Source organism: Equus asinus, chromosome 4, assembly GCF_041296235.1.
Source record: "Equus asinus isolate D_3611 breed Donkey chromosome 4, EquAss-T2T_v2, whole genome shotgun sequence".
NCBI classification, from domain to species: domain Eukaryota; kingdom Metazoa; phylum Chordata; class Mammalia; order Perissodactyla; family Equidae; genus Equus; species Equus asinus.
The window spans coordinates 71,848,314-71,873,913 of NC_091793.1; the positions used below are offsets into that span (position 1 = coordinate 71,848,314).

Below are 25,600 nucleotides of genomic sequence, written 5' to 3' on the forward strand. Positions count from 1 at the left end.
GAGGCGACCTCCCTGCCCGCGGCCCGGTCTGCAGGTGAACGTCCCCGGGCCTTGCGCATCTGAAGGGAAAGCAGAGTCCCGCCCGCAGGCGCCGCGTTATGTTTGGGGGGCAGGAGGCCTGAAACCCACCTTTCTCCAGACCGTTCCTCAGTCGCAGCCCCGCCACCACCTGCAATGGTCGGTCATCGCCCAGCGTTTACCACGTTCTCACTGGGGCGCCAAGACTCCAGGTATCAGGCACCTGCTGTGCTCCGTGGTGGGGCGGCTGTGTTCTTCCCAGCCCCGACCAAAAGGGGCAGAGGGCTGGGGAAGAGCTCCCATCACCTTCCCGGAGAACTGCTATCTGAAAATCTAGAAAAATGCCCTTTGAACGTGCCTTGTAACAAACATGCAGATTTCATTCCATCTTTTGTATGATGTTGGGTGCATTTAGTGGAGAGATACCATAAAGCTGTTTTGTATGTGTTCATTAGGATTTTACTACACAGATTTGGGAAGAGGGGTGAGGGAGGGAATCCCAGTCGTGCCTGGAGCCTGGTGGGGGTTCACAGAAGAGACCCCTCCAGCCCCCGCATTCCTGGGCCAGCCCAGCCCATCTCTCTGTGCTGAGATTGTTTTCGCCCGTGGACCCCGACATCAGCGGACAGGAACTGGGTCTCTAATCTTTGCATCAGTGGCTCCCAGCACAGCCCCTCACATGCAGAAGGCACAGGTAAATGTCTGCCAAATTGCAGGGGGAGATGCAAATGTGAGTTCATGAGGTTGGGAATAGGGTTGTGACAGGTGGAAAGGAAAACAGAGGTGTGGCATAGGGTTAAGCACAGAGAGGGGCCCTCATTAAAAGCACTCCTGACCTCTCTGAAAGGACATTAAAACTTTGGCAGCCATTGATGTGTTAGAACCCCCAAATTTGCTGGGCCCTCGGGAAACGGGACTTGACCAGGAGGTGAGCAGTGGCATGTGGTGGTGGCCAGCTGGGCAGAATGGGAGGCAGGGCGGGAAGGCTGAGCAAAGGAACCTTCAGCAGGGTGTGTGGAGGACCACACTCGTCTCTGCCATCAGATGTACCTGGGTTCAAATCCTGCCTCTGCCTCTTACTAGCTGTGTGACCTTGAGCACACAGCTCCTCATCAGCACAACAGTGCCAGGAATCCCCACCTTGCTGGTTGTTCTGAAAATTAAATGAGAGAATGTGCATCTGGCACAGAGTAGGCCCTCAGTGGAGGGTTGCCTGATTGCTCCTAACACTTCTGATAAAGTCAGCAGGGCAGCCCTCCCCGCTCCAGAGTCGGTGGGACACCCCAGCACCCGTTCCCTGCCCCCTCTGCTCAGCTGCTGACCTTGGCTCGTGCCCTCTGAGAAAATAGAAGCAATCAGATGAGAACTTCCCCGTCTCTCATCGTCCCCCCTAATCCACTGCCGTCTGCATCTTTATTCCTGTTTTCACCTGCCTGCCTTCTTGCTCTCATGGAAGACCCTGCTCCCACCAATTGCTCAGCACCCCTTGCTCTCTAGAACTTGTAAGGACTTGGCTCCTGGAATTATGCCCTCTCTCCTGAATTATTAATTTCTCCCCCTCTACTCAGCCATTCCCAACAGTATACAAACAGGACTTATTATATCTTATTATAAAATATAAACTCCCCTGCACCCTGCCTGTCTCCCTCCAGCTGTGGCCCCTTTTCTCATCACAGCCCACACAGCATAGGTATTCTCTGCACCCTGGACCTCTGGCATCTGAGGGGCCCACGCACCAGTGACACACAGCAACACACAGGGGGACTGGCTGGGACTGAAGTCTGAGCTCAGGAGGGGAAAGATTCTGGGCTCTTTGATGATAAATATTGTACTTGTATTATTTACTTTAAATAATAATTTATTGTATGTGTTCATTTTGATCTTACTGTACAGATTTGGGAAGAGGGGTGAGGGAGGGAATAAAAAATAACTTCTTTTAAATTACAGTTAACAATTGTAATTTAAATAAATGCAATAACAATTTCTTTTCTGCTTATAGATATATACTCATGGTGGATAACTCCCCAAACATGGAAAAATGCAAAAAATAAAATAAAAATCAATCATCATCCTACTGCCAAAGAAAGACATTTTGGTGGGTTTCCTTCCAATTTTTCTCCCTAGGCATATTACAGTTTTAAAAATTATTCATCTATTAAATATATATGTATACATGCTGCACGCATGCCATGCACTGTGCTCAGTATGGGAGTACAGCAAGGCAGACACGGTTCCTGCCATCAGAGCAGGGAGAGGCAATGAGCTCCTAAACTATACTGGGTGCCAGCATGCTGGTCGATTCCAGGTGTATGGGGCCCAGATGGAATGAGGACGAATGGCCACAGCTGTTCCGAGGGACTGAATGGAATTCCTCAGGGTGGAGAGTAAATTTAGGCTAGGTGGCAAGGGGCAATTCAAAGACTGAGAGGTCGGCGGGGATCAGATGACCAAGGGTCCCTTATACCACTGTCGGGAGTGGGGACTTCCTTGTGATGGCAGTGGGTGCTCTTTGAAGGGTTTGAAACAGGGAGAGTGACCAGATCTAAGCCCTCTCTGGCTCTTTTGGGTGAATGGCTAGGAGGAGGCAAGACTGAAGGGACAGAGACCAGCTAGGAGGCGATTGCAATCATCCAGGCCGCAGTGGTGTGGCTCAGGTCAGGGACCCCAGGAACTGTGACCTCCCCTTACTGTCCCCCACAAAAAGGTGCCCCTCTCCAGCCACCCTCTGAAGTACCGAATAACGAACACCCCACACAAGACAGGAAGCGGGGGGGCGGGGGGTGCACAGGTGAACACACCAGGAAGCATCTGAGGAGGAACTCACAGGTCTTTGGTGCTTGATGGAATCTGGGGGAGGGTAGTGAGGAGATGGAGGAAGCTGTTTGTTAAATTGTGGTCCTTTTCTATAGACTGTTTTATAACTTTTTTCTCTTAAAATAAATATATCATGAATACTTCTCATATTCCTACGTACCCTCTGTGATATGGTTTATAATGGCTGAATAGTCTGTAATTGCATTTTATGTGCTGTCCTGTAGTTAACCAAAACGCTCCTGTTGGCCATTGGCTATTTCCAATTTTCCTTTACAAGAGAAGCAAATCTCAACTCATAAGGAAGAAATCACATATAGTCAAAATACCTTTGAAAACCCCTTAAATTGCCCTTAAGTACCCTCTTTGCTGTTCTGTGTACACAGCTGTGTACAGTAGTATGTACATGTAAATATCTAATGTACAGCCTCTAATAAAGAAGATATGTGCAAAATATAACTTTAGACCACAACTTCTATTCCTATTTTTCTTTTAATTTTTCCGAACTCAGGTAGTTGAATTTGCATAGGTCAAAGGCGTGTCTGTGCGACTCCACAGAGTCAGACACAGTGCCCCAAAGAACTTCCATGCGCTTCTGTGGGTTGGTAGATGCCTCACTGGCCCCACTTCTGCACCCCTCCCACACGTGCCCCTTGCCCCTCTGCTCCCACTAGAGGTGGAGGGAACCTCCTGCCCTATGACCATATGACTTGCTTTGGTCAATGAAACGTGGGCAGAGGTGACAGGGTACCAGCTCTGAGCCTAGACCTTAAGAGGTGTGATGTGTTCCTCCTTGTCCTTTTGTGCTGCTGCCTTCACCAGAAGGCAAGCTCTAAGGGGAATGCAGGTGGAAGAGCCTAAGCCCAAACCACAGGGAGGAGCCAGACCCAGCTGGACCTGCAGCTGGAAGCTGCGCTGCCTGGTGGAGCCCAGCCTAGGTCAGCCCGTCTCAGGCCCACCTGCAGGTACACGGATGAGCATAAATGATGTAACCTACCAAATCCTGGTGTGATTTGTGACGCAGCAAATAACCAATACAGCGGGCATTTCTGACTAGTGCCTATTCCTGATAGAAGCAGCTCAGGTCACATCTTGCTGAATCACCCCCCTGCTGGGAAATCCATCATCATTTCTGTGGGCAGGTGCCTGTTTCCCTTCTCTCTGACCAGCACCAAGGATTTCTTTAAATCACCAAATTGACATGCACATAAGTGATCTTGCTTTGTTTGCTATAAGTGAGGATGAACTTTTTTATATGTTTCCTGGCCTATGGTCTCTCTTTTGTGAACTGATGGTTTATATTCCTGGGACTTGATCTCATTCACCTCTGATCACCCTGCCACAAAGGGGAACTGAAGAGGGTTTCAGTGAATGAATTCCTTGAGTTCTGATCTGCTCCTCAGCCCCACAGACTCAGGACAGCCCTCTCCGGTGAGTGCTGTTTGTGCATTATTTTAATAATACAGAGTCCTATGTTGCAACAGTACACATTTCTGAGTGCTTCCTGCGTCCAGCATGGTCCAGCATAAGAGAAAGGATTCACACCTAGAGGACCAGGAGAGGAGTTCTAATGACCAGAGGAAAGTCCTTCTATTTCTCCCAGCCTCAGTTTTCCCATTTGTAAAATGGAGATAATAATGGAGCATTCCACTCAGTGTTACTGTGAAGAATAAATAAGATCATGGGCAACCAGCACAAAAATATAATGTATCTAGCATGGTGCATAGCACACAGTAGGCCCTCAAAAATTCTTAGATTCTGGGGCCAGCCCTGTGGCTGAGTGGTTAGAGTTCTGTACACTTCGTTTCAGTGGCCCAGGTTCCCAGGTTCGGATCCTGGGCATGGACCTGCTCCACTTGTCAGCCATGCTGTGGAGGGATCCCACACACAGAATATGGGAAGCTTGGCACAGATGTTAGTTCAGGGGTAGTCTTCCACAAAAAAAAATAAAAAACGAGGAAGATTGGCAATGGGTGTTAGCTCAGAGCGAATTTTCCTCGCCAAAAAAAAAAAAAATCTTACTTTCTGCTCTGATTTTTCCTTCCTTACATGGACGGAATGTAGGGGTTGAGAGAAAGGAATAATTTCTCTGGAGTGAGAGCTATCAGGAAAGGTTTCCTAAAGGAAATACAATTTGAACTGGGTCTTAAAGAGTGGAAAGGATTCTGGAGCTCTGAAGAGAAGGGAAGATATTCTGGGTGTGGAGACGTGGTTAGATGAGGCTTGGAGTCAGAGGCTGGTCTAAGAAATGCCGCTGTTACTCAGTCCCCAGTATGTGCCAAGAGCACAGCTGTCAATCCACATAAGGTAGTACTTTATTTTTCTTTTTATCATCATCATCATCATTCCCACTTTACAGGTGGGGAAGCCGAAGCTCAGAGAAGTTATGTGATTTCCCCAAATCCATGCAATTGGTCATTGGTGCTGGGATTTGAATCTGATCCCAAATCCTATGTTCTTTTCAGTGAATCATTTCTAGCAGCCATGGAGGTGCTCCTGGGTCTCCGGCTTCAAGAGAGAACCTGCGTTCAGCTGTGGGAGCGCAGGAGCCCCCACCCCCCAGCCTCAGTGCAGCACCTTCAGGATCCACCTCCACTTTCGGGGTAGCCCCGGCCAGGGCCTGAGTCGGGGAACAGTGACTAGGGCCTGGCTCACCCATGGACTCCTCCCGGGGCAGTCTGTGCTCTGGGGCTCCCACGGAGCTGGCTGAGGCTGTCAGTCTGCATGTGGGGCTGACGCCCTCCTGTCCAGTCCTGCTCCCTGTGCCTTTCATCTTTCACTGGTCCCCTCCCACCATAACTGGCTCCCACTCCTCACTGCATCTATGTCGGCTTCTGGAAGACACACCATCCTGGTCCATCCTCCCCCCAGCCTGGCACGATGGGTGGGCCCCGAAAGACCCAACCACCTGGTGCAGAGGGCTTGGTGGGGCAACGCTGGGGGGTGAGGGGTGGATGTGAAGGGTCTTGGAGGATGATAATAACGAATCCTTAGCATTTACCATGTGCCAGGCACCATTTTAAATGCTTTTTTAAAGTGATCATTTCAGTTAATCCTCACAAGAACTCTGAGAGGGAGGAACTGCTACTGTCTTTATTTTACAGACGAGGAAAGCAGAGCCCAGAGAGCTTCAAAACTTGACTGTCCAGGTAAAGGCCTGGGACGTGGCAGCACCAGGATGCTAACCCAGGCAGTCTGGCTCCAGAACCATCTTTCTTAGCTGTGTCTCTACAGCTGGAAACTGGGGAGCTCTCTGGGCCTGCCCTGCTGGGGGAGCTTGTGCACAGAGGGTCCTTTGAGGGCATTGCCATCTCAGCCCTGCCCAGCCAGTCTGCTCACTGCTGGTGTTTATCCCGCAGGCTGCCGCCGGGGCACAGCGTCTCCAGGAGGGGGAAGCAGGAGGGAGGAGAATTATTTCAAGGGGAGGTCACAGAGGTTAGGAGGCCATCCCAGCCTTCGGGGGCCCCAGCCCAACCTGAGCCTGCTCTCTGGCCATTGAGGATGCTGTCATGGTTATTTTATTCCGTTCCTCCTCAGCCCCGCCATCAGCCACTAAACGACCACAGAGCCAGTGTTCCCACACTCTGCGGCCATGGGCTGTGGCCCCTGTGGTTCTGCAAGGGCAGTGTCCTCAGCTTAGCTGGGCCTGGGAGCTTATCAGAGGACCCACCCAGCAGAGGTGTGGGTGGCAGCAACTCTCCTTTTTCTCTTCATCTCACTGGGGTCGGGCAGACCAGGTTCGAATCCTCCTCTGCCTCTTACTAGCCCTGCATCGGCGGTCAAGCTAATTTTATCAGGTGATTGTTACTGTACAACAAACCACCCCAAGACCCAGTGGCTTTAAGCCACAACCATCTGCCACTGGTCATGAGTCTTTGGGTTGCTTGGCAGTGAGTTCCTCTGGTGTGGTCCAGGCTTGACCAGTCTCGGCTGGGCTCACTAGCGTGACTGCGGCCAGCTGTAGGCGGCTGATGGACGATGGCCTTAGCTGGGGCAACCGGGCCCTGCTCCACGTGCTCACTCAGCCTCCAGCAGGATAACCTTGGCTTGTTTTCATAACATGGTGGATTTCCGAGAGAGAGAAAGAGCACCAGACCCGCTTCTGATGAGAGGGGCTGCAAAGTCCCATTGCACAGGCCCTGAATGTGAGGGGGTGAATTGGAGCCAACGTTCTGCCCCCCTTCGCCTCTGTGACTCAGGGTGCTCATTATAAGGTGGGAGTTCTCTCACTTGTGTCATGTGATGCTCCAGGGTCTGTGTCCTTTTAGGGGATGGTTAGTTGGGCGCAGCTACAAGAGAGGGCACAGGAGAACAAAGTTTATGATATCATAAGTCCTAGAGCGAGAGAGTCACTGTAGGGTGTGAGGGGGCCCCATGGGGACAATGCCAGGGAAGGGGCTCAGCCAGGCAGGCAGGGCGCAGAGACAGCAAGGACCCATGGGCAAGGGCCTGGGTGCGGTATGGGAGCAAAAGGTGAGAGGGGATTTCATTGGTGTGTTTGAATGTCACTAGGTCACAGGAGGGTAGGAGGGGGAACTTGTGGCAGGGGCCTGCTTTACCATACTGGTGCACCTGGTCACTGGGGTCGGCGCTCATCGTCTTTTGTGGGGATGCTGAGGCAGCTGGGAGATACGAACTTTAAAAAAAATGTTTAGAACAATACACCGAGTAAAACTTGGGCCTCGTGTTTCTGTTTTGAAAGTGAACCTTATAAAGTGTGAAAGGCCAGGGATTACATCTGCCTTTGGAGGAAGTGTTCCTTGGTATCTGGGAAACTGTTGGAGTGGGGCCCTTTAGTCATGGTAACCATAAGCACACACCTCTGGAGGGAAGGCTAGGAAGCAATCCCAGCACAGAGAAGCTGATGCTCTGCTTAGCATTCCTCTGTTCCTTCATTTGTTCCTGCAGTTGTTCATTTATTCAGGAAGTGAATCAGAAGCTATTTATCCCGAGCCTGTGGTAGGAGACTGTGTACGAGAAACTGCATGGATGAAGGACTGAGTGTAACAGAAGAAAGGAAACATTGAGGTTGCTGGAGGGCTGTATGAGATCCACTGTCGGGGCGCTTCCTTGTAAGCCATCGTGATGAGTTTGGCCCCCTACCTATGGGAATGGGGAGCCATTGAAGGCTTTAGGCAGGGAGTGGTGTGGTTAGCTTTGTCGTTTCTTAAGATCTCTCAGGCTGCCATGTGGCAAATTGAACAGGTGATTGGTTGGTGGAGTGTGCTGGAGGGAAGAGACTAATTAGGAGATGTTCCAAGCATCCAGGGCATCCGTGATGTGGCCTGGACCATTGTGGTGAGAAGAACTGAATGGACTGGAGAGAAATTTGGGAGGTAGAATTGGTGGTGAGGGGTAAGGTGGGGGAGGCACGGCGTCTGACACTCAGTTTTTGTCTTGGGCAGTGGGTGGAGGGAGCCATTGGCTGAGATGAGGAACAGGAGGGTCAGACGATGAGTCAGGCTTTGCCTGCCCGGCCTTGGAGGTACCCGGGTGGAGGCAGCTGGGAGACAGGTACATATGACCAGAGCTCAGGAGAGAGGTCTGCGCTCCAAGTACAGGTTGGGGAGTCAACAGCTAGAGAGGAAAGGCAATGCCATGAAAGGGAAATGTTGGGTGTGGCTGAGCGACAGTCGTGTCTCTGGCTTCCGTGCTACAGTGGGGGCGGATGGTCCATTCTCTGCAAGGATTTTGACTATTCTGTGCCTGTAAACTGTTGTTTGTTCCTATGGAAAGACATATGTGTGTGCACGTGTCTGTGTGTGTATACATGTGAGAGTGTGTGTGGGAATGTGTGTGTGTGAGAGAGAGAGACAGAGAGAGAGAGAGAGAGCAACTATGCTGACACATTCCTAGGAATGGCGGAAAGGAATCCCTAGGCAGGAGTCAGTCCCACAGTCCATCATTCTTGGAGGAGGCACATCCTGGGACAGGAAGTGAAGATGGGGGAGCTGGGCCTGAGCCTGCCAGGGAGGCCCCTCTCCCCGACTCCTGTCTCCTCATTTCCTTTCCCACCATCCACCGGGAGGAGGCAGTGGGGCTCTCATGTCCCACCTTCCCTTTGCTCCGCTCAGACCTCCCTTCCTTAAAACGCTACGACCGAGTCAGCCAGGCTCGGCTTTTGTAAGCTAAATGGAAGAACTTAGAAGCTTGTTTCTGCTTTGCACTTTTTTTTCATGGCTCTCGTGTTTCTAAAGAGGTTCAGGAAGGCAGCTTCGAGATTCCCATGGGAGAGACGACATCTTTGGTCCAGGCAGTGCCTGCCCTTTCCTTCCCTTGGGCAAAAATACTTCTTGGGACATAAGGAACAGGCAACAGGGTTAGAGAGAGAACGGGGCTGGGTGTGGATAAGACACATTAGTTACACATTTGCAAAGTATTATATCCCAGAATGCCTGATGCAGCTTACAACGTCTTCTTTCCTCTGACCTACCACTCCCCTATCCCAACGTGCCAGAAAAAGGTCCATCATTATAGAGGTTTCTGCCAAATTGAAACTGCCAGCTTTCAAGCCCCCTTCCCATGCCCCCCTCCCTGCCAAAGAGCCAGAGCCCTTCTGTCTTCCTGCAGCTCTGACACTTGTCACACCTGGAGAGAGAGGGAGAGAGAGACAGAGAGAGAGAGAGGGAGAGAGAGGGTCTGTGATCGCACTTAGAGAGTACATATTCCAGGCAAGGCTGAAAAGGGAGAGGGAAGCCAAATTTCTCAGAGAGGGTGAGCTTCTCTACCTTCTTGGTTTAACTCAGTCATTCATTGGATAAATAGTTACTGAGCCCCTACGGGGGGAATAAAACAGACAAAAGTCTCTGCATTTGTGGAGCTCACATCCTAACGAGAACTAATTTTCACGCTTAAAGGTACAATTCCTATTTATCGTGCAACATGGTGCCAACCACAGGCCAACCTCTTCGTTTGCTGGCCAACAGCTCCAGGGCTGGAGGGAGAACTCGCTGTGAGAGATGCTACATCTGAATGACTGAAGGGATGGTCATGACTAATTTTGACTACAGGTGATCTTCACTTTCTGCATTGCATTTAGCTCCTCCTCCCCTGGCTATACGTGGAGACCCCACTGTCCCCGTGTGCATAGAGTGGGAGTATCAGTAAGGGATGGGAGGTGTGGACTAGTGATTTCAACCACAGCCAATGACGTTGCCAGGTAGCGCTTTGAGCTTTATTAGTGGCCCCACCCTAGACGCCTCTCAGCCACTCCCAGGGAACCCCTCTGGGCACGCTGGCCTTCCCTAGCTGGGCTGAGCATCCAGGCTACAGACGCCTTCGGAGCAGAGTGGTGAAGGCCTGCGGAGGCTCAGCTGCAGTTCACGCCCGCGTCCTCATTGTGGTTGCAGTTGTGAGAGCCCCAGCTGCTCTTGTTGCAGCTCCACAGGGTGTGCTCTGACCCTCGGCAGGCAACATCGTCCAGCCAGATCTCCCCAGTGCCTAGATGCAGAGAAGGTAAGGAGGGAGGAAGGGGAGAGTGGTGTTAGGGTCTAAGCAGAGCGCCCGTGTCCCGGGGCCTCCGTTCGGGGCAGACAGGCCCGAGGTGCTGACGGCTGGTCTACTTCTCACAATGACTCTGCCTCTGTTCTGCTTTCTACCCTTTGACAAAACTCCCATCCAAGCATTTGATACTGAATCCATGTACTATTTGAAATCCCCCCTACGAGTGCCCCAGCTTTCGTCTCTTCCTCCAATGCCTTTCGAACCAGGCCCTTCCGGCTTTAAAGCAGCCACACCCCCTCAAAACCCCTTCCTTCTAACATAAGTGACTTCAGATCCAGAGCTCAGGTGAAAACAGTTGTCTTGTTTGATTACAGTAATTTACGCTAGTGTGACAATCTATATAGGCTCAACCTATATAAGGAAAGTGTGTATTTTAAAGGAGTTTTACAATCCAACTGGACTCAGATTAAAAAGTAGGTCTGCACTTTGGGGTGGAGTAAGGACAGAGAGCATTTGAGAGGGGAGCGGGAGAAACCAGCCCAGTGGCCCTGCCAGGTCAGCTCTTATGCCAAGGACATGGTCTCAGCCTGGGGACTGAACTCCTTTGTTGAAAGTCTGAACCTTCTGCTGGAAGACATGGGCTGAGTCTCCAGCACCCCAGGATGTCTTTCCAAAACGGATTTTAGGAATTCCCTGCTCTGATTTGGTTTCTCTTCCCTTCCCACCTTCTCCTTAAAGATGACGACAGCATGGGCAGTGTAGGCCTCTAGCTTCCAGATGGCTGGAATGAACACCCATGTCTGCCCGCCCTGCGTCCTTTCTCTGTTCTTCTGGCACCAGCACTTCAGCTGTCCTTCGGAGAGCCACACCCCACGAACACCCTCAGCCATACGTCATTCTGGCTTCAGGGCTGGATGGACATTGCCCCAAGCCAGGCCAGCCAGCGCACCAACCCAGCCTTTGCTGTCACTGTTGGGGAAGAGAGGTCATCTTTCTCCTGGGACTGCCAAGCAGGGAGGAGGTAAGCCTGGGCCCTGAGCTGCGGAACTTTTCAGTTGCTTGAACCAATCCTTTTCTTTTAACCCAAACCATGCCGAGTCACTTACAACCAAAAGGTGCTGTCACTCAACTAGGGAGAGAAAGCCCACGTCACCACCTCAAGGAAGGAGGCTCCTTGCTGAGGACTCACTTACCACCTCCAAAACTGGCAATGGCTGTTCCAGTAGAGTAACCCAGCATGCGGCAGAAGACAGTGGCATCCGAATTATCCCAGCCGTCATCACAGATTGTTCCCCAGGAACCGTTATAGAAAACTTCAGCCCGGCCTCGGTTGCTAGAGCCGATGATCCTGACCGCTAACATGGAGTCACCTGGGTGAGAACACACATGGAGAGTGGACGGCGGTGCAGGGCTTTGTGTGAACGCAGCCTCTGCCTTTTCATTTTTGGAAGTTGCATCATTAGGGGACAGAAACGTCTCTGCTTGGCTGTCACCGCAGCTGGGAAGACTCCACATTATGGCACCAACACAACCTGGCAAGCAGCCTCTGTGCACCTGCACCTGCAGGCCTGAGGCCCTCGGAGCAGCCTCTGGGGCTGGTCCTGCAAGTCCAGCCACCCACGGCTTGCCTTGTGTTGTGAAGAGAAAAAGAAGAAGAGTTGAGAAGGAAGGAAAGAAAGAAGGGAGGGAGAGAGGAAGGAAGGGAGAGAGGAAAGGAAGGAGGGAGCAAGGAAGGGAGGGAGAGAGGGAGGGAGGAAGGGAAGAAGAGAGGGAGGGAAGATGGAAGGGAGGAAGGGGGGAGAAAGGAAGGGAGAGAGGGAGGAAGGGAGAGAAGAAGGAAGGGAGGTAGGAAAATAGTTGCACTGTGGCTGTATGCCACGGGCAGGCTTATTCAAGGGATGAGCCCATTAGTTTTTCCCAAAAGTAAAGAATTTCTCTGAGAACCAAGGCCTCTCCCCTACTAGACACACAATTTTCAAGTACAGAATTGACTCTAAGGCACAAATTAAAGAGAATAGAAATAGCAATTACCTTTTTGACCTTTTTCTCCCTTTACTCCTGGTACCCCAGAAGATCCTGTCATGAGGAGAAAAACCACAGTTTGAAGGAGACCAAGCCAGGGTCCCCTCGCCCTCCTTTGCCAGCAGTGGGGAGGAGCAGAGGGGCGGGGAGGGGGTCAGAGTCTCTCCTCTACCTTTGCCAGTGACCTGGCATCCGGGGGACTGGATGTGCCATGGGTACCAACGGTTGAGAGAGAAGAAATGGGCCTAAGCTACAGCATAAAGGATTTAGGCTGGATTAGTGAGGGATGTTTAACAGGAAAGACAGGAAGTGCGAGCCCCTCCTTCACGGAAAGACATGCTCAGTTGTGGAAACCGGAATGGCCGGGGGCACGGCTGGGCATGCTGCAGGCGCAGGTTCGTGAGCCTGCCTCTCTGAATGCCGGGGCTGGGCCTTATTCTCTCCTGTGTGCTCAGTGCCAAGGACAATCCCAGCACAGAACTTGTCTACTGAACCAATACACCTCTGCCCTTCTGGTCCCGAAAACTCCAAACCCCTTATGACAGGGCCTCTCCTTAGAACCCACAAAGCAGAAACGGAGGCCTTACCTTTCGCTCCTTGGTCTCCCTTTTGGCCACCTGGTCCAGGGGCACCCTTGGGGCCTGCCAGGCCTGTGCTTCCCTTTTCTCCCTTCACGCCTGCAGTTCCTGGAGAAGAGAGAGACCAGCTCCATCAGATGCTCTGCTCTGCTTCCCAAGGGGACCAGGGCCTTGATGTTTAAAGGGTGAGTCCTCAACTACGAGGTCTACCCCGTGAATGGGCGCCTCGGATACTCAGCCTGTGTCTTTGGGCACCTGAGGGGCGGGCGTGGGGGCTGCTCTGCTCTCTCGACCCCCAAGTGAATGCCGGTTGAGAACACGCAGGTGAAAGCAGCTGACGGGGTTCCAGAGGGTGTTGGTCCTCACTGACTACAGAATTGTGTGGCAGTTCTAGCCCTTCTGGAGAATTTGCTAGGATGTGTCTAGGCCTCAATTTCTCCTTTTGTAACTTAAAATAGAAATAGAATATCCAGCTCATGAGGAAGAGAGATTGCTCAAGGAATGGTCTGAGAAGTGCTCCGGCACTCCTTAGGGTTGGGGGTTGAGAAGAGTAGGGCAGCTGTGGGGCAGGTGTGATGGCAGTCACCAACCAAAGGGCTGAGTAGATGAAGAGGATGATAAGAGTCTGGTGAGAAGAGCGCGAGGTGGGGAGGGCCTTGAGGGGCCAAAGGGGAGGTGGAGATGGACCAGAGCAGGTGTGCAGAAGCAGATAGAGACCTTGCAACCCACCGGGGCGTTGGAGAGGAAGGTTGCACAGCTCTGTGGCGGCTCTTCAGCCTGAAGCCACCACCTGACCCCCAGCTCTCCTGACATTTTTACCTCCACCCCCCTTAGCCCCTGCCCCTCTGCCTCCTGGCCTCAGGTCACTGACTTCCTGTCATTCCCCAGCTTTTCCAGGGGAAGGATCTGAGGCCTGAGTGACAGAGCCCTGGAGTGTTAGCCTCAACCCGGCCACTCCGTGGAAGGTCACAGCCGTGCGTTCGCAGTGAACAGGACCCGCCCGCTAAGCACGCGCCTTTCCAGTCATCATTCTGAGAAATTAAAATAGAGCCAGCTCTTTACCTGGAACTCCTGATTCTCCTTTTGTTCCTTTCTGTCCTTGAAGTCCTAAGATCAAAATACAAAAAAAGAGGAGAAGATAATAAAACTTAGATATTAGACACTTTTAATCTTAGACAACCTCTACCTTTTGTCTGATTAATGCGGACGGAAAGACACATTGGTCTCCCCGGTTGTTTAAAGGCTCTCGGCAGAGCATAAAGCAGACAGACTGCAGACAAATGGGCACGGCGTGTGGGCTGAAATAGAAATGTGTCAGATGGAGGTCTGGGTGGGACAGGCAGACCCCAGACCCACCGCTGGCCTTTCCTGTCCAGGGAAAACCTGATGGGGAGACTAAATCTACTCCCGTTCCTTCCTGTCCCATTTTATTGGAAAAGAATTGAAAGAGATTTTGAAAATGAAGTTATCTTTGTTTACAGAAGACTGCGCAGGACTCAGTGGCCACCAGCAGCTTTGGGGGGTCCTCACTCATAGTAGATGTTCCACAGCGTCTGTGGGTTTATTTCACTGTGGCCAAAGATTCATGTGGCTAAAGGGTCTCCTGTCCAGAAAATGGAAATACAATCACCGCAATCATTGGTGACGACCCCGGCTGTGCTTCTGACGTGAGAGACCCTCTCTCCCCTCCCCCTTCCCTCCTTCCTTCCTTCCCTGCCTCCAGTCATCCCTTTACTCAGTAAATGTTCACGGAAGGCCCGATGCTCCCAGCAGCGTGCTGGGTCCCTGTGTGGGATAATTACTTGTTGGTTTAGCAACATCGTGGTCTCTCAATTTTAAGTGCCAATATTGATTTTATTTCAGAGAAATGGGACCCTCCAAGACAGTTACACAAACTTGGGGAAATGAAAGCTCATTACTGACTGTGAAGTAACAGTTCCTAGAGGGTAACAATGGGAACACAAATGCCTCTTATGAGTGGCTGTGCTCATTGCCATGCCCTTGTCTGGTGTCCCTCCCATGGCGCAAACTGGCCTTAACCAAAGACCACCCCTGGTGACCACCAGAAACCACAGGGAACTCAGTTTCCCTCCTAGCCCATTGCCCGGGGAAGCTCCTCCCTGAGGGAGTTCCCACCTCCTGCTTCAGTTCCTGATTTTCCTGAGCACCTACTATGTGCTGGTCAATGGAGGGTAGGCCAGGGGCCCGGCAACCTCTTCAGGACCTCTTCCTAGAATAATGAGCAAGGGAAGTCCTGGCTCCCAGCAGGCTTTCGGATGACTTGTCCGAGGCTGCCTGAGTTGGAGGGTCAGAGGGCTAGGAGCTAGGAGCTGCTCCCGCACCAAGAGACACAGGAAGCACTGTGAGGATCTGAGAGGGCAGCTAACTCAGCCCCTCATTTCAGGGAAAGAGACAGGACGGAGGCTCAGAGAGCTTCTGCTAAGAGCTGAAGTTACCCTAGAGTCAGATCCCGGCAGACAGGCCGCAGCTCGCCCTGGGCCGTTTGTGGGCGTGCTGGTCCCACTCTATGCCTCAGCCCTTTGGTCCCCTGAAAAATTCTGATCAAGTCAGTAAAACCTGCTAAGAGGGGCCGGCCCGGTGGCGCAGCGGTTAAGTGAGCACATTCCGCTTTGGCGGCCCGGGGTTCACTAGTTTAGATCCCCGGTATGGACATGGCACCACTTGGCAAGCCATGCTGTGGTAGGCGTCCCATATATAAAGTGGAGGAAGATGGGCATGGATGTTAGCTAAGGGCCAGTCTTCCTGAGCAAAAAGAGGAGGATTGGCAGCAGATGTTAACTCAGGACTAATCTTCCTCAAAAAAAACAAAAAGAAGTGAAAAAAAAACCCTGCTAAGATGTCAGATGTCACCGACTATGAGGGCCTCTCTGACCTCACCCATGGATGGTGCACTTCCTGCCAAGGCAGTGAAGTGGTCCAGAGTCAGACTGCCTGGGCTTCTGTCCGCCTCTGTGAGCAAGGTGTCCCCCCGCCCCGAGCCTCACTTTCCTCCTCTGAGTCTCCTCGCTGCCTCAGGGGACAGTTGTGATACTGAAATGAAGCCGTTTGTGTCAGTGCTGGGTTCCATGTCCAGGAAGTGCTCAATAAATGGTGCCACGAGGACCCGGTGGACCCCTGTTTGTGGGTGTCTGTCTCCCCTCCAGTGGGAGCATCTCGGACAGTGGGGCCGAGGCCCCAGCACGAGCACTGGCCTTGCTGCCCTGCAGGCCTTGTAAATGTCTGATGTTGACCTAGGGTCGCCCAGCAGAGGTGGCAGACGTTTCCTCTCTGCTCACCTGCATCTGAATCACCTAAGCCAAGATTAGGGGGAGAAGCCACATTTGGAAATACGTCTTCGCTTGTTATTAAATAGAAAACGGTCCATATCTAGACTCTCGGCCTTTTCTGTCTGCATCCTAGAGGGTGCCATATTGCAGAAATCTCTACCTCAGAGGCTGTCCCTCGAAACAAGGGTCAGGGACCCCAGGAACTGTGACCTCCCCTCTCCAGCTGTCCTCCAAAGTACCGAATGACAAACACCCTGCGCAAGACGGGAAGCACAGGGAGACCCCTGTTGACTGAGTGCGTGGTCCCCGTGGCCTGACCCTCCCTTTCCAGCCCCTCACCTCCTGGGGACTTGGCCTCTGCTGCTGCCTGCACTATGCCAGGCCCCGTGCCAGGGGCTTGACACACACAGCCTTGCCCCATCTCTCAGCTGCCCTGCAAAGTAGTGCCATTTCCCTCTTTACAGAAGAGGAAGTCCACACTGAGAGACGCTAGGTGATTTGGCCAAGGTCACACAGGGCGTGAGTGGCAAAGTTGGGGTTGGAACCCAGTGTCGGCCTCCTCCTGAGCCCTGTAGCTGCCTGTGCTCCTCCATCATGCCAGCTCACGCCTCCCTGGAGTTTGACTCGGACTGTCCCCCTGGTTCCAAAGACCAACCCCCGCCCCCAGCCCACCTTGAGGAGTCAAACTAGAGTATACATCAGAATCACCTGCACAGGGCTGGTTCAAAGACAACTTGCTAGACTCCACCGCAGAGTTTCTGATTCAGCGGATCTGGGATGGGGACCTGAGACTGCATCTCTAACAAGTTCCCAGGTGATGCTACTGCTGCTGGTCCGGGGACCACACTGTGAGTAATGCTGCCCTAAACACGTCTCACTCCATCTTCAGGTGCCAGCTCCCAGCTGACCTCCTCTGGGCAGCCTTCCTGTCTCTGAGGAACTCACAGCCCCTTCCCTGTCTGAGCACTCCCAGAACCTGATGGCTCTTGATAAAATGCCCTCTGATATGTGGATAGTGGGTGCGGGTTTTGTCTTCAAAACTCTCCTCCTCAGGAGGAGGAAACTGGAATTGAATTTTGTGTGATTTCGCTCCAAGCCTCACTGAACTCTAAGGAGATGCTCACAGAATGGCTGTGCGTGGACTAATCGATGAAGGAACCAGTAATTACTTCTCTGTAAATCAAGGCAGCATCCCGATTGGGTCAGGGAGAGGGAGAAATGGCTGAAAAGTATGGAAGTGCACATTATAAAACAAAACTGGACATTGAACAAATGCTGGGGTTTTCCTTTTCACCACAAACAAGCTGGCCTTTCCTGGGTATCACAAACTTCCCAAGCTGAGGGGGCCCGACATATTCATTTGCATGGTGTTTATTTAGAGAAATGATTTTCTACCAAGAATATAGTTTAGTCAGAAAGCGCATGCCTTTCTATTGTTTGGTATTCAGCTTGTGTTCTGCCTAAAATCTTAGAATGTTCCTGCTCCAAGGGGAAATTGTCTATTTCAGGCCAGTGCTGTCAAGCTGGCAAGGAGTTGGATGTTATTCTAGACTACTCCTCACACTCCATAGAGGAGGAAACTGAGGCCTGGGGAGGTCAAGTCCAGAGCCCCTGGCTAGTCACCCAGCTAGTCAGTGGCAAGTCCAAGTTGAAGTGTATGTCTCCTAACTCTGATTTAATATAGAAATTTCCAGTACATTAGGAAACTTCCTTAAATACCATTCTGACTTACAGGCTAAGCGCAGCCTAGAAAACATGGGATTAATTTAATAACTGACAGACTGAGCTGTGTGGCAAGATGTAAAACGGTGGGTAGGGGGACCCAAAATTGGGATGCGTATAGACTTGTGCAGATGTCTCTAAGAAACTTAGAGGAAAACAGGAAACATTTTATAAGTGACAATTCAGTAATATGATTTGGTAGTATTTAGCACATTTTTGGACTAAATCAATACTTAGATATGAGGAATGGAATTAACTGAGAAATTATACTCACAATATAGGGCTTAATTGCTATTATGGATTATTCTCTGTTGCTTATCTTTAAAGTAAAATGACTTAAAATACAGATGAGAAAATAAAGTTCAAGTTATTTGGCTTTGCCTCAGAGGAAAATAAAAGGACAGAAATTCAGATTCTTGTCATATTTTAGATATGAAGGCTGTTGAGATGCAGAATTTCTGATCAGATTGGTGTTTTGGAGCTTCAATGTTTTGGCTGCTTCTAACATCATTTCATCAGGTGGAAATGGTAGAAAGAGAAATACCGTGATTAGAAGTTGAAATGAGCCCTTCCTCACATCCAAACAAACTTTACTTTTCAAAATGGCTAAAGGATTTAGAGCTAAAATAAGAGTTGTTTTTTTTTTTTTGAAAACTTTTCTTTCTTTTCAAAATCAAAAGGATTTTGATTCTGAAAGATGCGAAAGATCAAAAGTTAGAAAAAGCTAAGTTTTGGGGGTTTGCTAAAACCCTGTTTTGTGAAGGGAGAAGGAATTGACTGTTAGAGAAAGTTGTGTGGATGATAACGCCCTGCTTAATAAACTGTCTTCCCAACAGAGTGGAAGGAGTGACCTCTTCGCCATACTCAATCTGTGACGGTTCTTCTCTCTCAAGAGGTGTGAATGGTGGAAACGTTCCACCGGAATGTAGAGTGTGGTTAGTGACTGTTCACAATGGCAGGAAGATTTGGTGGCTGAGCCAGGATTCACCCATCCACTGTGGGTGGGAGGGGTGGGGGGACTGATTTCTCTTGAGTCCTACACACCATGTTTTTCTGCACAACAAAATCTGGAAAAGCACAATTTTGGAATCAAGCTGTGGGATTCACTCCCGGATTCAGCATAGATTAACTGTGAGACCCTGAGGAAAAGGTTCATCCTTTGGAAACCTTTGCTTGCTTGGCTGTGAGGCAGGGATGGTGAAAACCATGTGTGTGGGTGGACGAACTAAGATCATGGGAGTAAAGTTGCAAGCACCGTGCCTGGCCAGAGGCATCATTAATAGCAAACAGACCTCTTAGTTTTTTATAATTAATGCACCATAATGAGATCTAGCTGTTACCTAGGTCAAGCCAATGCACTGTGATTTCTCTGTTTTTATCCAGTATGGCTAGATAGTCCCTTGAGAGATTAATGATTTTATTTACAAAATGGGAAATATATCACTTTGAAAAGCTGGCTTGATATAATCAAAACTGGCCCAACACCGTGGTACCTCTAGTTTGGGGAATACCAACGTCCTGACATTGAAAACTGTGCGTTATCTTCCATGATGAGAAGATCTGTCTCCCGCTCACCACCCACTCTTCCTTCTCCCACTTCAGAAAGCTGACCTCTCCAAGAGTTCATTAACCTATGACTTTCAGGATGATGTCTGGACCCGGCTGCAGTCAGCCAGATCCTGGTCCTATGGGAACTCCCTCCTGAGATGTCCACGTGGACCCTCAGCTACTTGATCAAGACAAGTATGTGGATTTGTGTGGGAAACCTATGCCATTTTACATAAGTTGTAATCATCACATGCCCCAAATTGAAATTGTAATTCACCATGTTTACTTGGGCAGCTGGAATTAAGGAATAATCCTTAGAATTTCCCTGGTTAGCATTTATCACCAGGCCTGATTAATGGAGATCCCCATAAAGATGCTCAACGAGTACACCAGGACTTGATGATGGAGTTAAAGCGATTCCCAGACTGTGAGCTAAAGGTGTCTGTGCTAAAATGAGGCGAGATCTTGGATAAATAACAAAAAGCCATAACAGGGCCTGAGAGCTTCACATTTCCTTCTATGAGTGGAGGAAGCTGCTGTAGCTTCTGCTCTGATCCTTCCTGGACTGAGATGGAGGCAGAAGGCGTTGCTCCTCAGGGTGCTCTTGGGGTAAGAGGCTCTTAGGCTACCTGGGGAAGAGGACGGCATGATAGAATCTAACGGATAAGGCCCCGAGCTTTGGGTTGGCCAGTCCTGGGTTCAAGCCCTGGCCGCATGTCTTCCAATGAAACACCACTAACAAGAGTACTCATCCCACTGGGTTGTGATGAAAATGCCCATTGTCAGGAGCTGCTCTTATTATGCAAACCCTGCCAGGATGCAGAGTGCAGGACAAGACTCCCTACCTTCAGATGATAGGAGACAAGGTGGGGGCCTGGGGTGTGGGCACAGCGCCCTTGTGGGTAAAATCATGTTTTACCTCCAAAACTCTTGCTTACTCAAGAACCATTATTCTGGCAATGGGGGGCAGGTGGAGGGGGAGGGAGGCTCCCTGTTTTATAACTGAGGGAGGAAAGCCGTCATCTCCACAAAGGCAAGCAGGAAACTCAGGGGCAAGACAGCCTCAGGCCCAAAAGTCAGACACCCTAAAATCTGGGACCAGGGAAGATGGAAGTATAAGATCAGAAAGAGGCAGCCAACAGGTTAGGGACAATGACCACCACACCCAGTTGGTGTCTTTTTGTAGGGTAAGACTTTGCTGGTGGCCTTCAGGTGGCATCTACATGGCATCAGGTAGCAGATCCGTTACCACACTAACACACAATCCATGAAAAAGAAATCAGCTCCAAGGCTGGCCAGATTGGAAGGACAGCAGGTGTAGGAGCTGCCCATGCCATGGCTCCAGACAACCTTCAGGAAAATCCCAAAGGTCAAAGACCCAGAGTCCAAAGCCCACCATGAGGTGGCCCACCCACCCCTCTGGCCAGAGCTCCTGACCCTGCCCCACCTCCCAACATTGGATGCCTGGGACACCATCCTACAGATGCCTCGCTCTTTTGTGACTTCGCCTGCTCTGTTCCTCTCTCTAGACTTCCTTTCCCCTCCTCCACATGGCCAAGTTCCACTCATCCTCCAAGACTCAGCTCAAGCTGTCACATTACCCTGCACTGGTCTGCCTTTTGCTACCCCCACCAGGCCTGGCCACTGTGAACCCAAAGCATTTAACAGAGTTAAATCACGTTTGTCTAAAGAATCAGTCAATCAATCAATCAGTCAGTCAACCACTGGATCAATGAGAACTGAGAGGACCTGCCCCTGGGGTGGGTCTCTACATGGCCCTGGGGGAGGGCATCCAGGTTGCCTCACTCAAGCATGGCCTTCTGCTCAGGCAGGGAGGGGGGCTGTGGCAGACTGTCCATTGACATCCTAGGGAGCCGCAAACTCTTTCTCACAGCCCTGCACTGCCACAGCACCTCCTGGCTTGCCCTTCTTTCTAAACAGCATGTGGCAAATGCCCACATCAGAGTGTGCCTGACACGGTCTCGCAAAAGTCTGTCTGCCTGTCTCCTGTACCAGCCTCCATGTCCAAGGGCAGGAACCAGGTCTCATGCATCACAGGGATCCAACACTCACGTTGGTGGCCCAGACTTTTTAGACCATTGTGGGTGCCTAGACTTACTTAGTGATTATAAACCACTTTGTTGACATAGTGGTTTGTAAAGTAGACCACACTGGCATGATGGTTTTTAATCTAGACTAAGTTGGCACAGTGGCTTACAACATAAACTAAATTGACATGACTGTTTATAACCTAGACTAAGCTGACATGATGGTTTATAAACTAGTCTCTGTGAGTTAAGTTACTGTGGTCACTCCTCCCAACCTGAGCACCACTGGGAGACTGTGCAAGAAGGGGTTTCTCAACACTCCCTGCCCGAATCCAGAGCCTGGGCCCTCGGGGCCCCACTGCAGGTCAGCAGGAGAGCATGGAAACTAAGCAGACAGCTGGAAGGCAGACCAGGAGACAATGTGGGTGAGGTACCCTGCTCTCCTCTTTGACATTAGAGGTTTGGTCATGGCGTTCAACGCCTTTCAGGGACCCTGGGCAGAGAAAGGGCAGCCCAAGGGCCTTGGGCTCAAAGCGTCCTAGCAGAGGAAATTGTCCTCTTTAAGGAGAATGGCTCAGGGGCAGAGCCCAGGAGACCCTCTGCCTCCTTCTGGGGGCCTGCTAGGAGGCAGTCCCTCCCTGACACCCAGCAACCCCACTCACCCGCCTGCCCACACCCTCTGTTACCTGTGTCTCCCTTGCTTCCTTTCATGCCTGGGGCTCCTGGACTTCCGACTATCCCTGGTGGTCCTGGACAACAGATGCCATGGAGGGCATAAGGGTAGGTGGATCTTCAGACCGCATTCTCCATGCCCACCACAGGACTGAGGACCTCACCTGTGAGCCCAGGGGGGCCAGCGCTGCCAGGCTCACCCTTGGCACCTGGGGATCCTGCCGCGCCCGGAGGGCCTGGAAGACCCATCACTCCGGCTTGTCCTGAAAGTTAAGACATGACTGCAAGGCTGAGGGTAGTGGGCAGAGGGCCTGGCTGCCCACCCCCTCGACACGCCTCTGTTCGCAGCAGTGAGGCATGCATCTCTTAACATCTTCTATGTGCCTTGGGCAGCTTTAAACATCTCTCTTTGGAAGCTAGGAAGTAGCCTTATTAGTGGGAGGAAAATTACAGTCTCAGCAATTTATTAATTGTTTCCATTCACTGCTGTAGTCTGGGGCTCGTGGGCCTCCCAGGAGCTCTGGGTTGTGAGTGTGCAGCTCCACACCCCTGGGTGGCAGAGTCGGGTGAAGCTCTAAAGAGGGGTATCAATGAAGCCTGCTCTGCACATGCTGCTCTGGGGTTTTAAGAAACCCCGGACAATCTGGGTTAGTTCTACAATGAAGTAAAAGATGGTGGAGTCAAGTTCTGAACCTGACTTTGCCCAGGGACAGTGGGCACCGGAATGATACCCAGATTTCCACAATTCTTACCTTGATCTCCTTTGAGTCCAGGAATTCCAGCCACACCTAAAATCAAGAAGGACTTTTAGGGGGTGTTTTCTCTCTGGCTCAGACTGCCAGTAAAAACAAAGGAATACCTACAGGCCAATGGACCTGACCGCGCAGGCTCTTACCTGGAGGGCCTGGCCTCCCCGAGTCACCTTTACTCCCCGGGGCTCCGGGGAGTCCCGTGAACCCTGTGTCTCCTTTCAGGCCCCTGTCCCCCTTGCTTCCTGAAAAACCAAGGAATCATGGTCAGGCATGGAAGAAGGGCAAACCCGAGTGCCAGGTCCCACTCTGACACTTCCCGTCCCACCCAAATTCCAGACTCACACTCCTTGACCTCCTCCTTGGTGTCCAGAAGTGGAAGATGCAGTAGCTGCCCTCAAGGAGCACACCACCTTGCCCCAGAGGCAAGACATAAACTCAAGAAAAATGCACGGGTTGATCTTGCCTGGCTGATGGGCAGTGGCAGGTCCGGAAGCCAGGCACTCAGGGCCCTTGTCGGCGCCCTGGTCCCCTTGGGATGGTCCACAGCCCAGGCTCAACCAGCACTGCCTGGCTCATTTTAGTGTTTGCATTTTGAGAATCATTTTTTCAAGCCTCTCAAACTGAAATCTGAATATTCCAGAAGGCAGATCCCAAATGCTGAGAATGGAAAGTTTGAGGCATTGATGGAAAGAAAAACATTGCAGCAGCTCATTCTCCTGCCAGCGGCTCAGCCATGGGCTTTCCTGGTGCCCAAGGTTTCAAATTTTCCATTTGTCATCAGCATTCAGGGCTTGTCCCAGCCTGTCCTCTCCTCGGTCCTCCCTCCTCCTTTCTGCTACTGCTTAGCACAGAGCAATTGAAGGAAACTTCTCGCAGGGAAGGGCTCAGCAACTTCTTCCCAAATGGTGAGTTTGGTTTGGGAGTGGGCTGCATGGCGTAGGGCCTGCTCACCGGCAGCCCGCTGGCTTAGCTGGTATTCAGGGCGCTGGTGAAGTCCCACTGTCAGCCAAGCCCCATCCCAGCAGCTCCCTCAGCCCTGGGACCGGCCCGTTGGGATGGAATTTGGTTAAAAGCCTCTGTGCCATTATTTTCACGGTATCAGAGCTGGAGAGGACTCAGAAGGACACCAGCCTTCTCTCGAGTGAATTATGAAAGGAGACAAAATGGTCTGAAGAGGAGGGAAAGAAGCAACTGTCGTACAAACCTCCCAGGGTCTAAGCTTTGAGTGACATTAGGGGCAAGGCTTGGGAATTAGATTCTTTGAGATGGTTTGGATACTTGAAGAACCACTATTCCTTGATGGAAGACAAAACAGCCTTTAAGACATTGGTGACAGTTGAGTTGGTTACAACAGCCCTAGGAGCCAACAGCACAGATGGCAGTTCTTGATCACTCAGAGTGTCCACTTTGGCAGAAGGGCCAAGTGGCACTTGGTAGAAGGGACTAGGAATTATTTCCCTAGAGGAATTGGTTGGTGCCCTAAAGCTCTGGGCCAGCCAGGACCATCACGTTATGGCAATTGTGTGGCTGTATGAGTTTCTCGAGAGTGGTTTCTGAGTCTGAATTGCTGTGACTCCCATGTCTCCACCAAAGGGGGCAACCTTGGGGAGCAAAGCAGTATCACTGAGAGGACCAGAGTCTGGAACCAGCTGACGAATCAGAGCTGCGCCTCACTTCAGAACTCCCCGATCATCGCTAAATGTGGAGTGTGTCCCAGAACTTCACCCCCATGGCGTTACCCATCTGCTGGGACAAAAGCAGAAAACCGCAGTACCGCTGGGGGGGTCTCGCTTGGTGGCCAGCCCTGTCTGCCGACAGTGGATTGGGCAAGCAGTGGGTAAAAGAGATCTTGTGATCTGGGAGAGGAAATCTGAGAAGAGGAGGGGTAGGTGGGAGTCCTAATTTCAGAGGAACTGAAGCTGCTGCGTTTCCCCTGAGTCTAGAGGAAACAGCATTTCCAGGCCCGAGTCTGGCTGTGGACTCCACGGCCTCCTATGTGGCAGTGCGTGAGTGGGGGATGGGAAACAGTATAGCTCAGACTCCATGAGAGAGAACTGGAGGGCAAAGGTCTGGCTGTCACTCCTTCTGTGGTTCTGGGAGGGCCACCTTGAGAGAACTGCAGAGGCCACCTTCAGAACCATGCCCAGAGGTCACCTGTCCTACCATCTGCCTGGTGCAAGGATCCCCCTTCAGTCCCACCAAGGAGAATTCTGCAGCCCCTGCCTCGCTCCCCAGTAGCCAGCTACGCCCTAAGACCCACGTCAGCCCCTTCCATCCTGGGGCAGCCCCAAGTTCAAACTCGTTCCCCCTTCCTTACCTCTGTATAACTGGTTCTCCTGGAACCTTTGCCCACTGGTCCTCGTTCTTCTGCTGGGCACCGCCTAGAGAAAGTCTATTTTCTCTTCTCCAAGAGCTTTGCTAGTATTTGAGGGGGGCTCATGCGTCCCTGCTAAGGGGTCTTTTCCTGAAGGAAGCACCCAGTTTCTTACCATGTAAATAATTCCTGTTGGCGGTATAGTATCACACATCTTGTGTGTCTTAGATTCCTGTTGTAATTAATCCTCATTAAAGTTGCTATTACCATCGCTTTTTTATAGATGAGTAAATTGAGGCTCAGAGAATTTAAGTCATTTGCCCAGGGTCACACAGCTAGTGAACCACATTAGAACCCAGATCTGTCTGATCTTGGAACCAACGTC

At 51.2% G+C, this 25,600-nt stretch overlaps 1 protein-coding gene across 1 annotated transcript in view; it reads right to left on the bottom strand.

Moving 5' to 3' along the window:
* Window positions 1-9,976: 9,976 nt before the first annotated feature.
* Window positions 9,977-25,600, bottom strand: part of MARCO (macrophage receptor with collagenous structure) — a 30,939-nt gene continuing 15,315 nt past the window's right edge. Inside the window, exons 6-14 of the mRNA XM_014864039.3 lie at window positions 23,045-23,143; window positions 22,902-22,937; window positions 22,314-22,412; window positions 22,164-22,226; window positions 13,935-13,979; window positions 12,882-12,980; window positions 12,304-12,348; window positions 11,466-11,642; window positions 9,977-10,269 (exon numbers count right to left, since the gene is read on the bottom strand). Coding sequence (XP_014719525.3) covers window positions 10,139-10,269; window positions 11,466-11,642; window positions 12,304-12,348; window positions 12,882-12,980; window positions 13,935-13,979; window positions 22,164-22,226; window positions 22,314-22,412; window positions 22,902-22,937; window positions 23,045-23,143 — 794 coding nt within the window. The 3' untranslated portion in view covers window positions 9,977-10,138. The remainder of the gene's footprint in view (window positions 10,270-11,465; window positions 11,643-12,303; window positions 12,349-12,881; window positions 12,981-13,934; window positions 13,980-22,163; window positions 22,227-22,313; window positions 22,413-22,901; window positions 22,938-23,044; window positions 23,144-25,600) is intronic.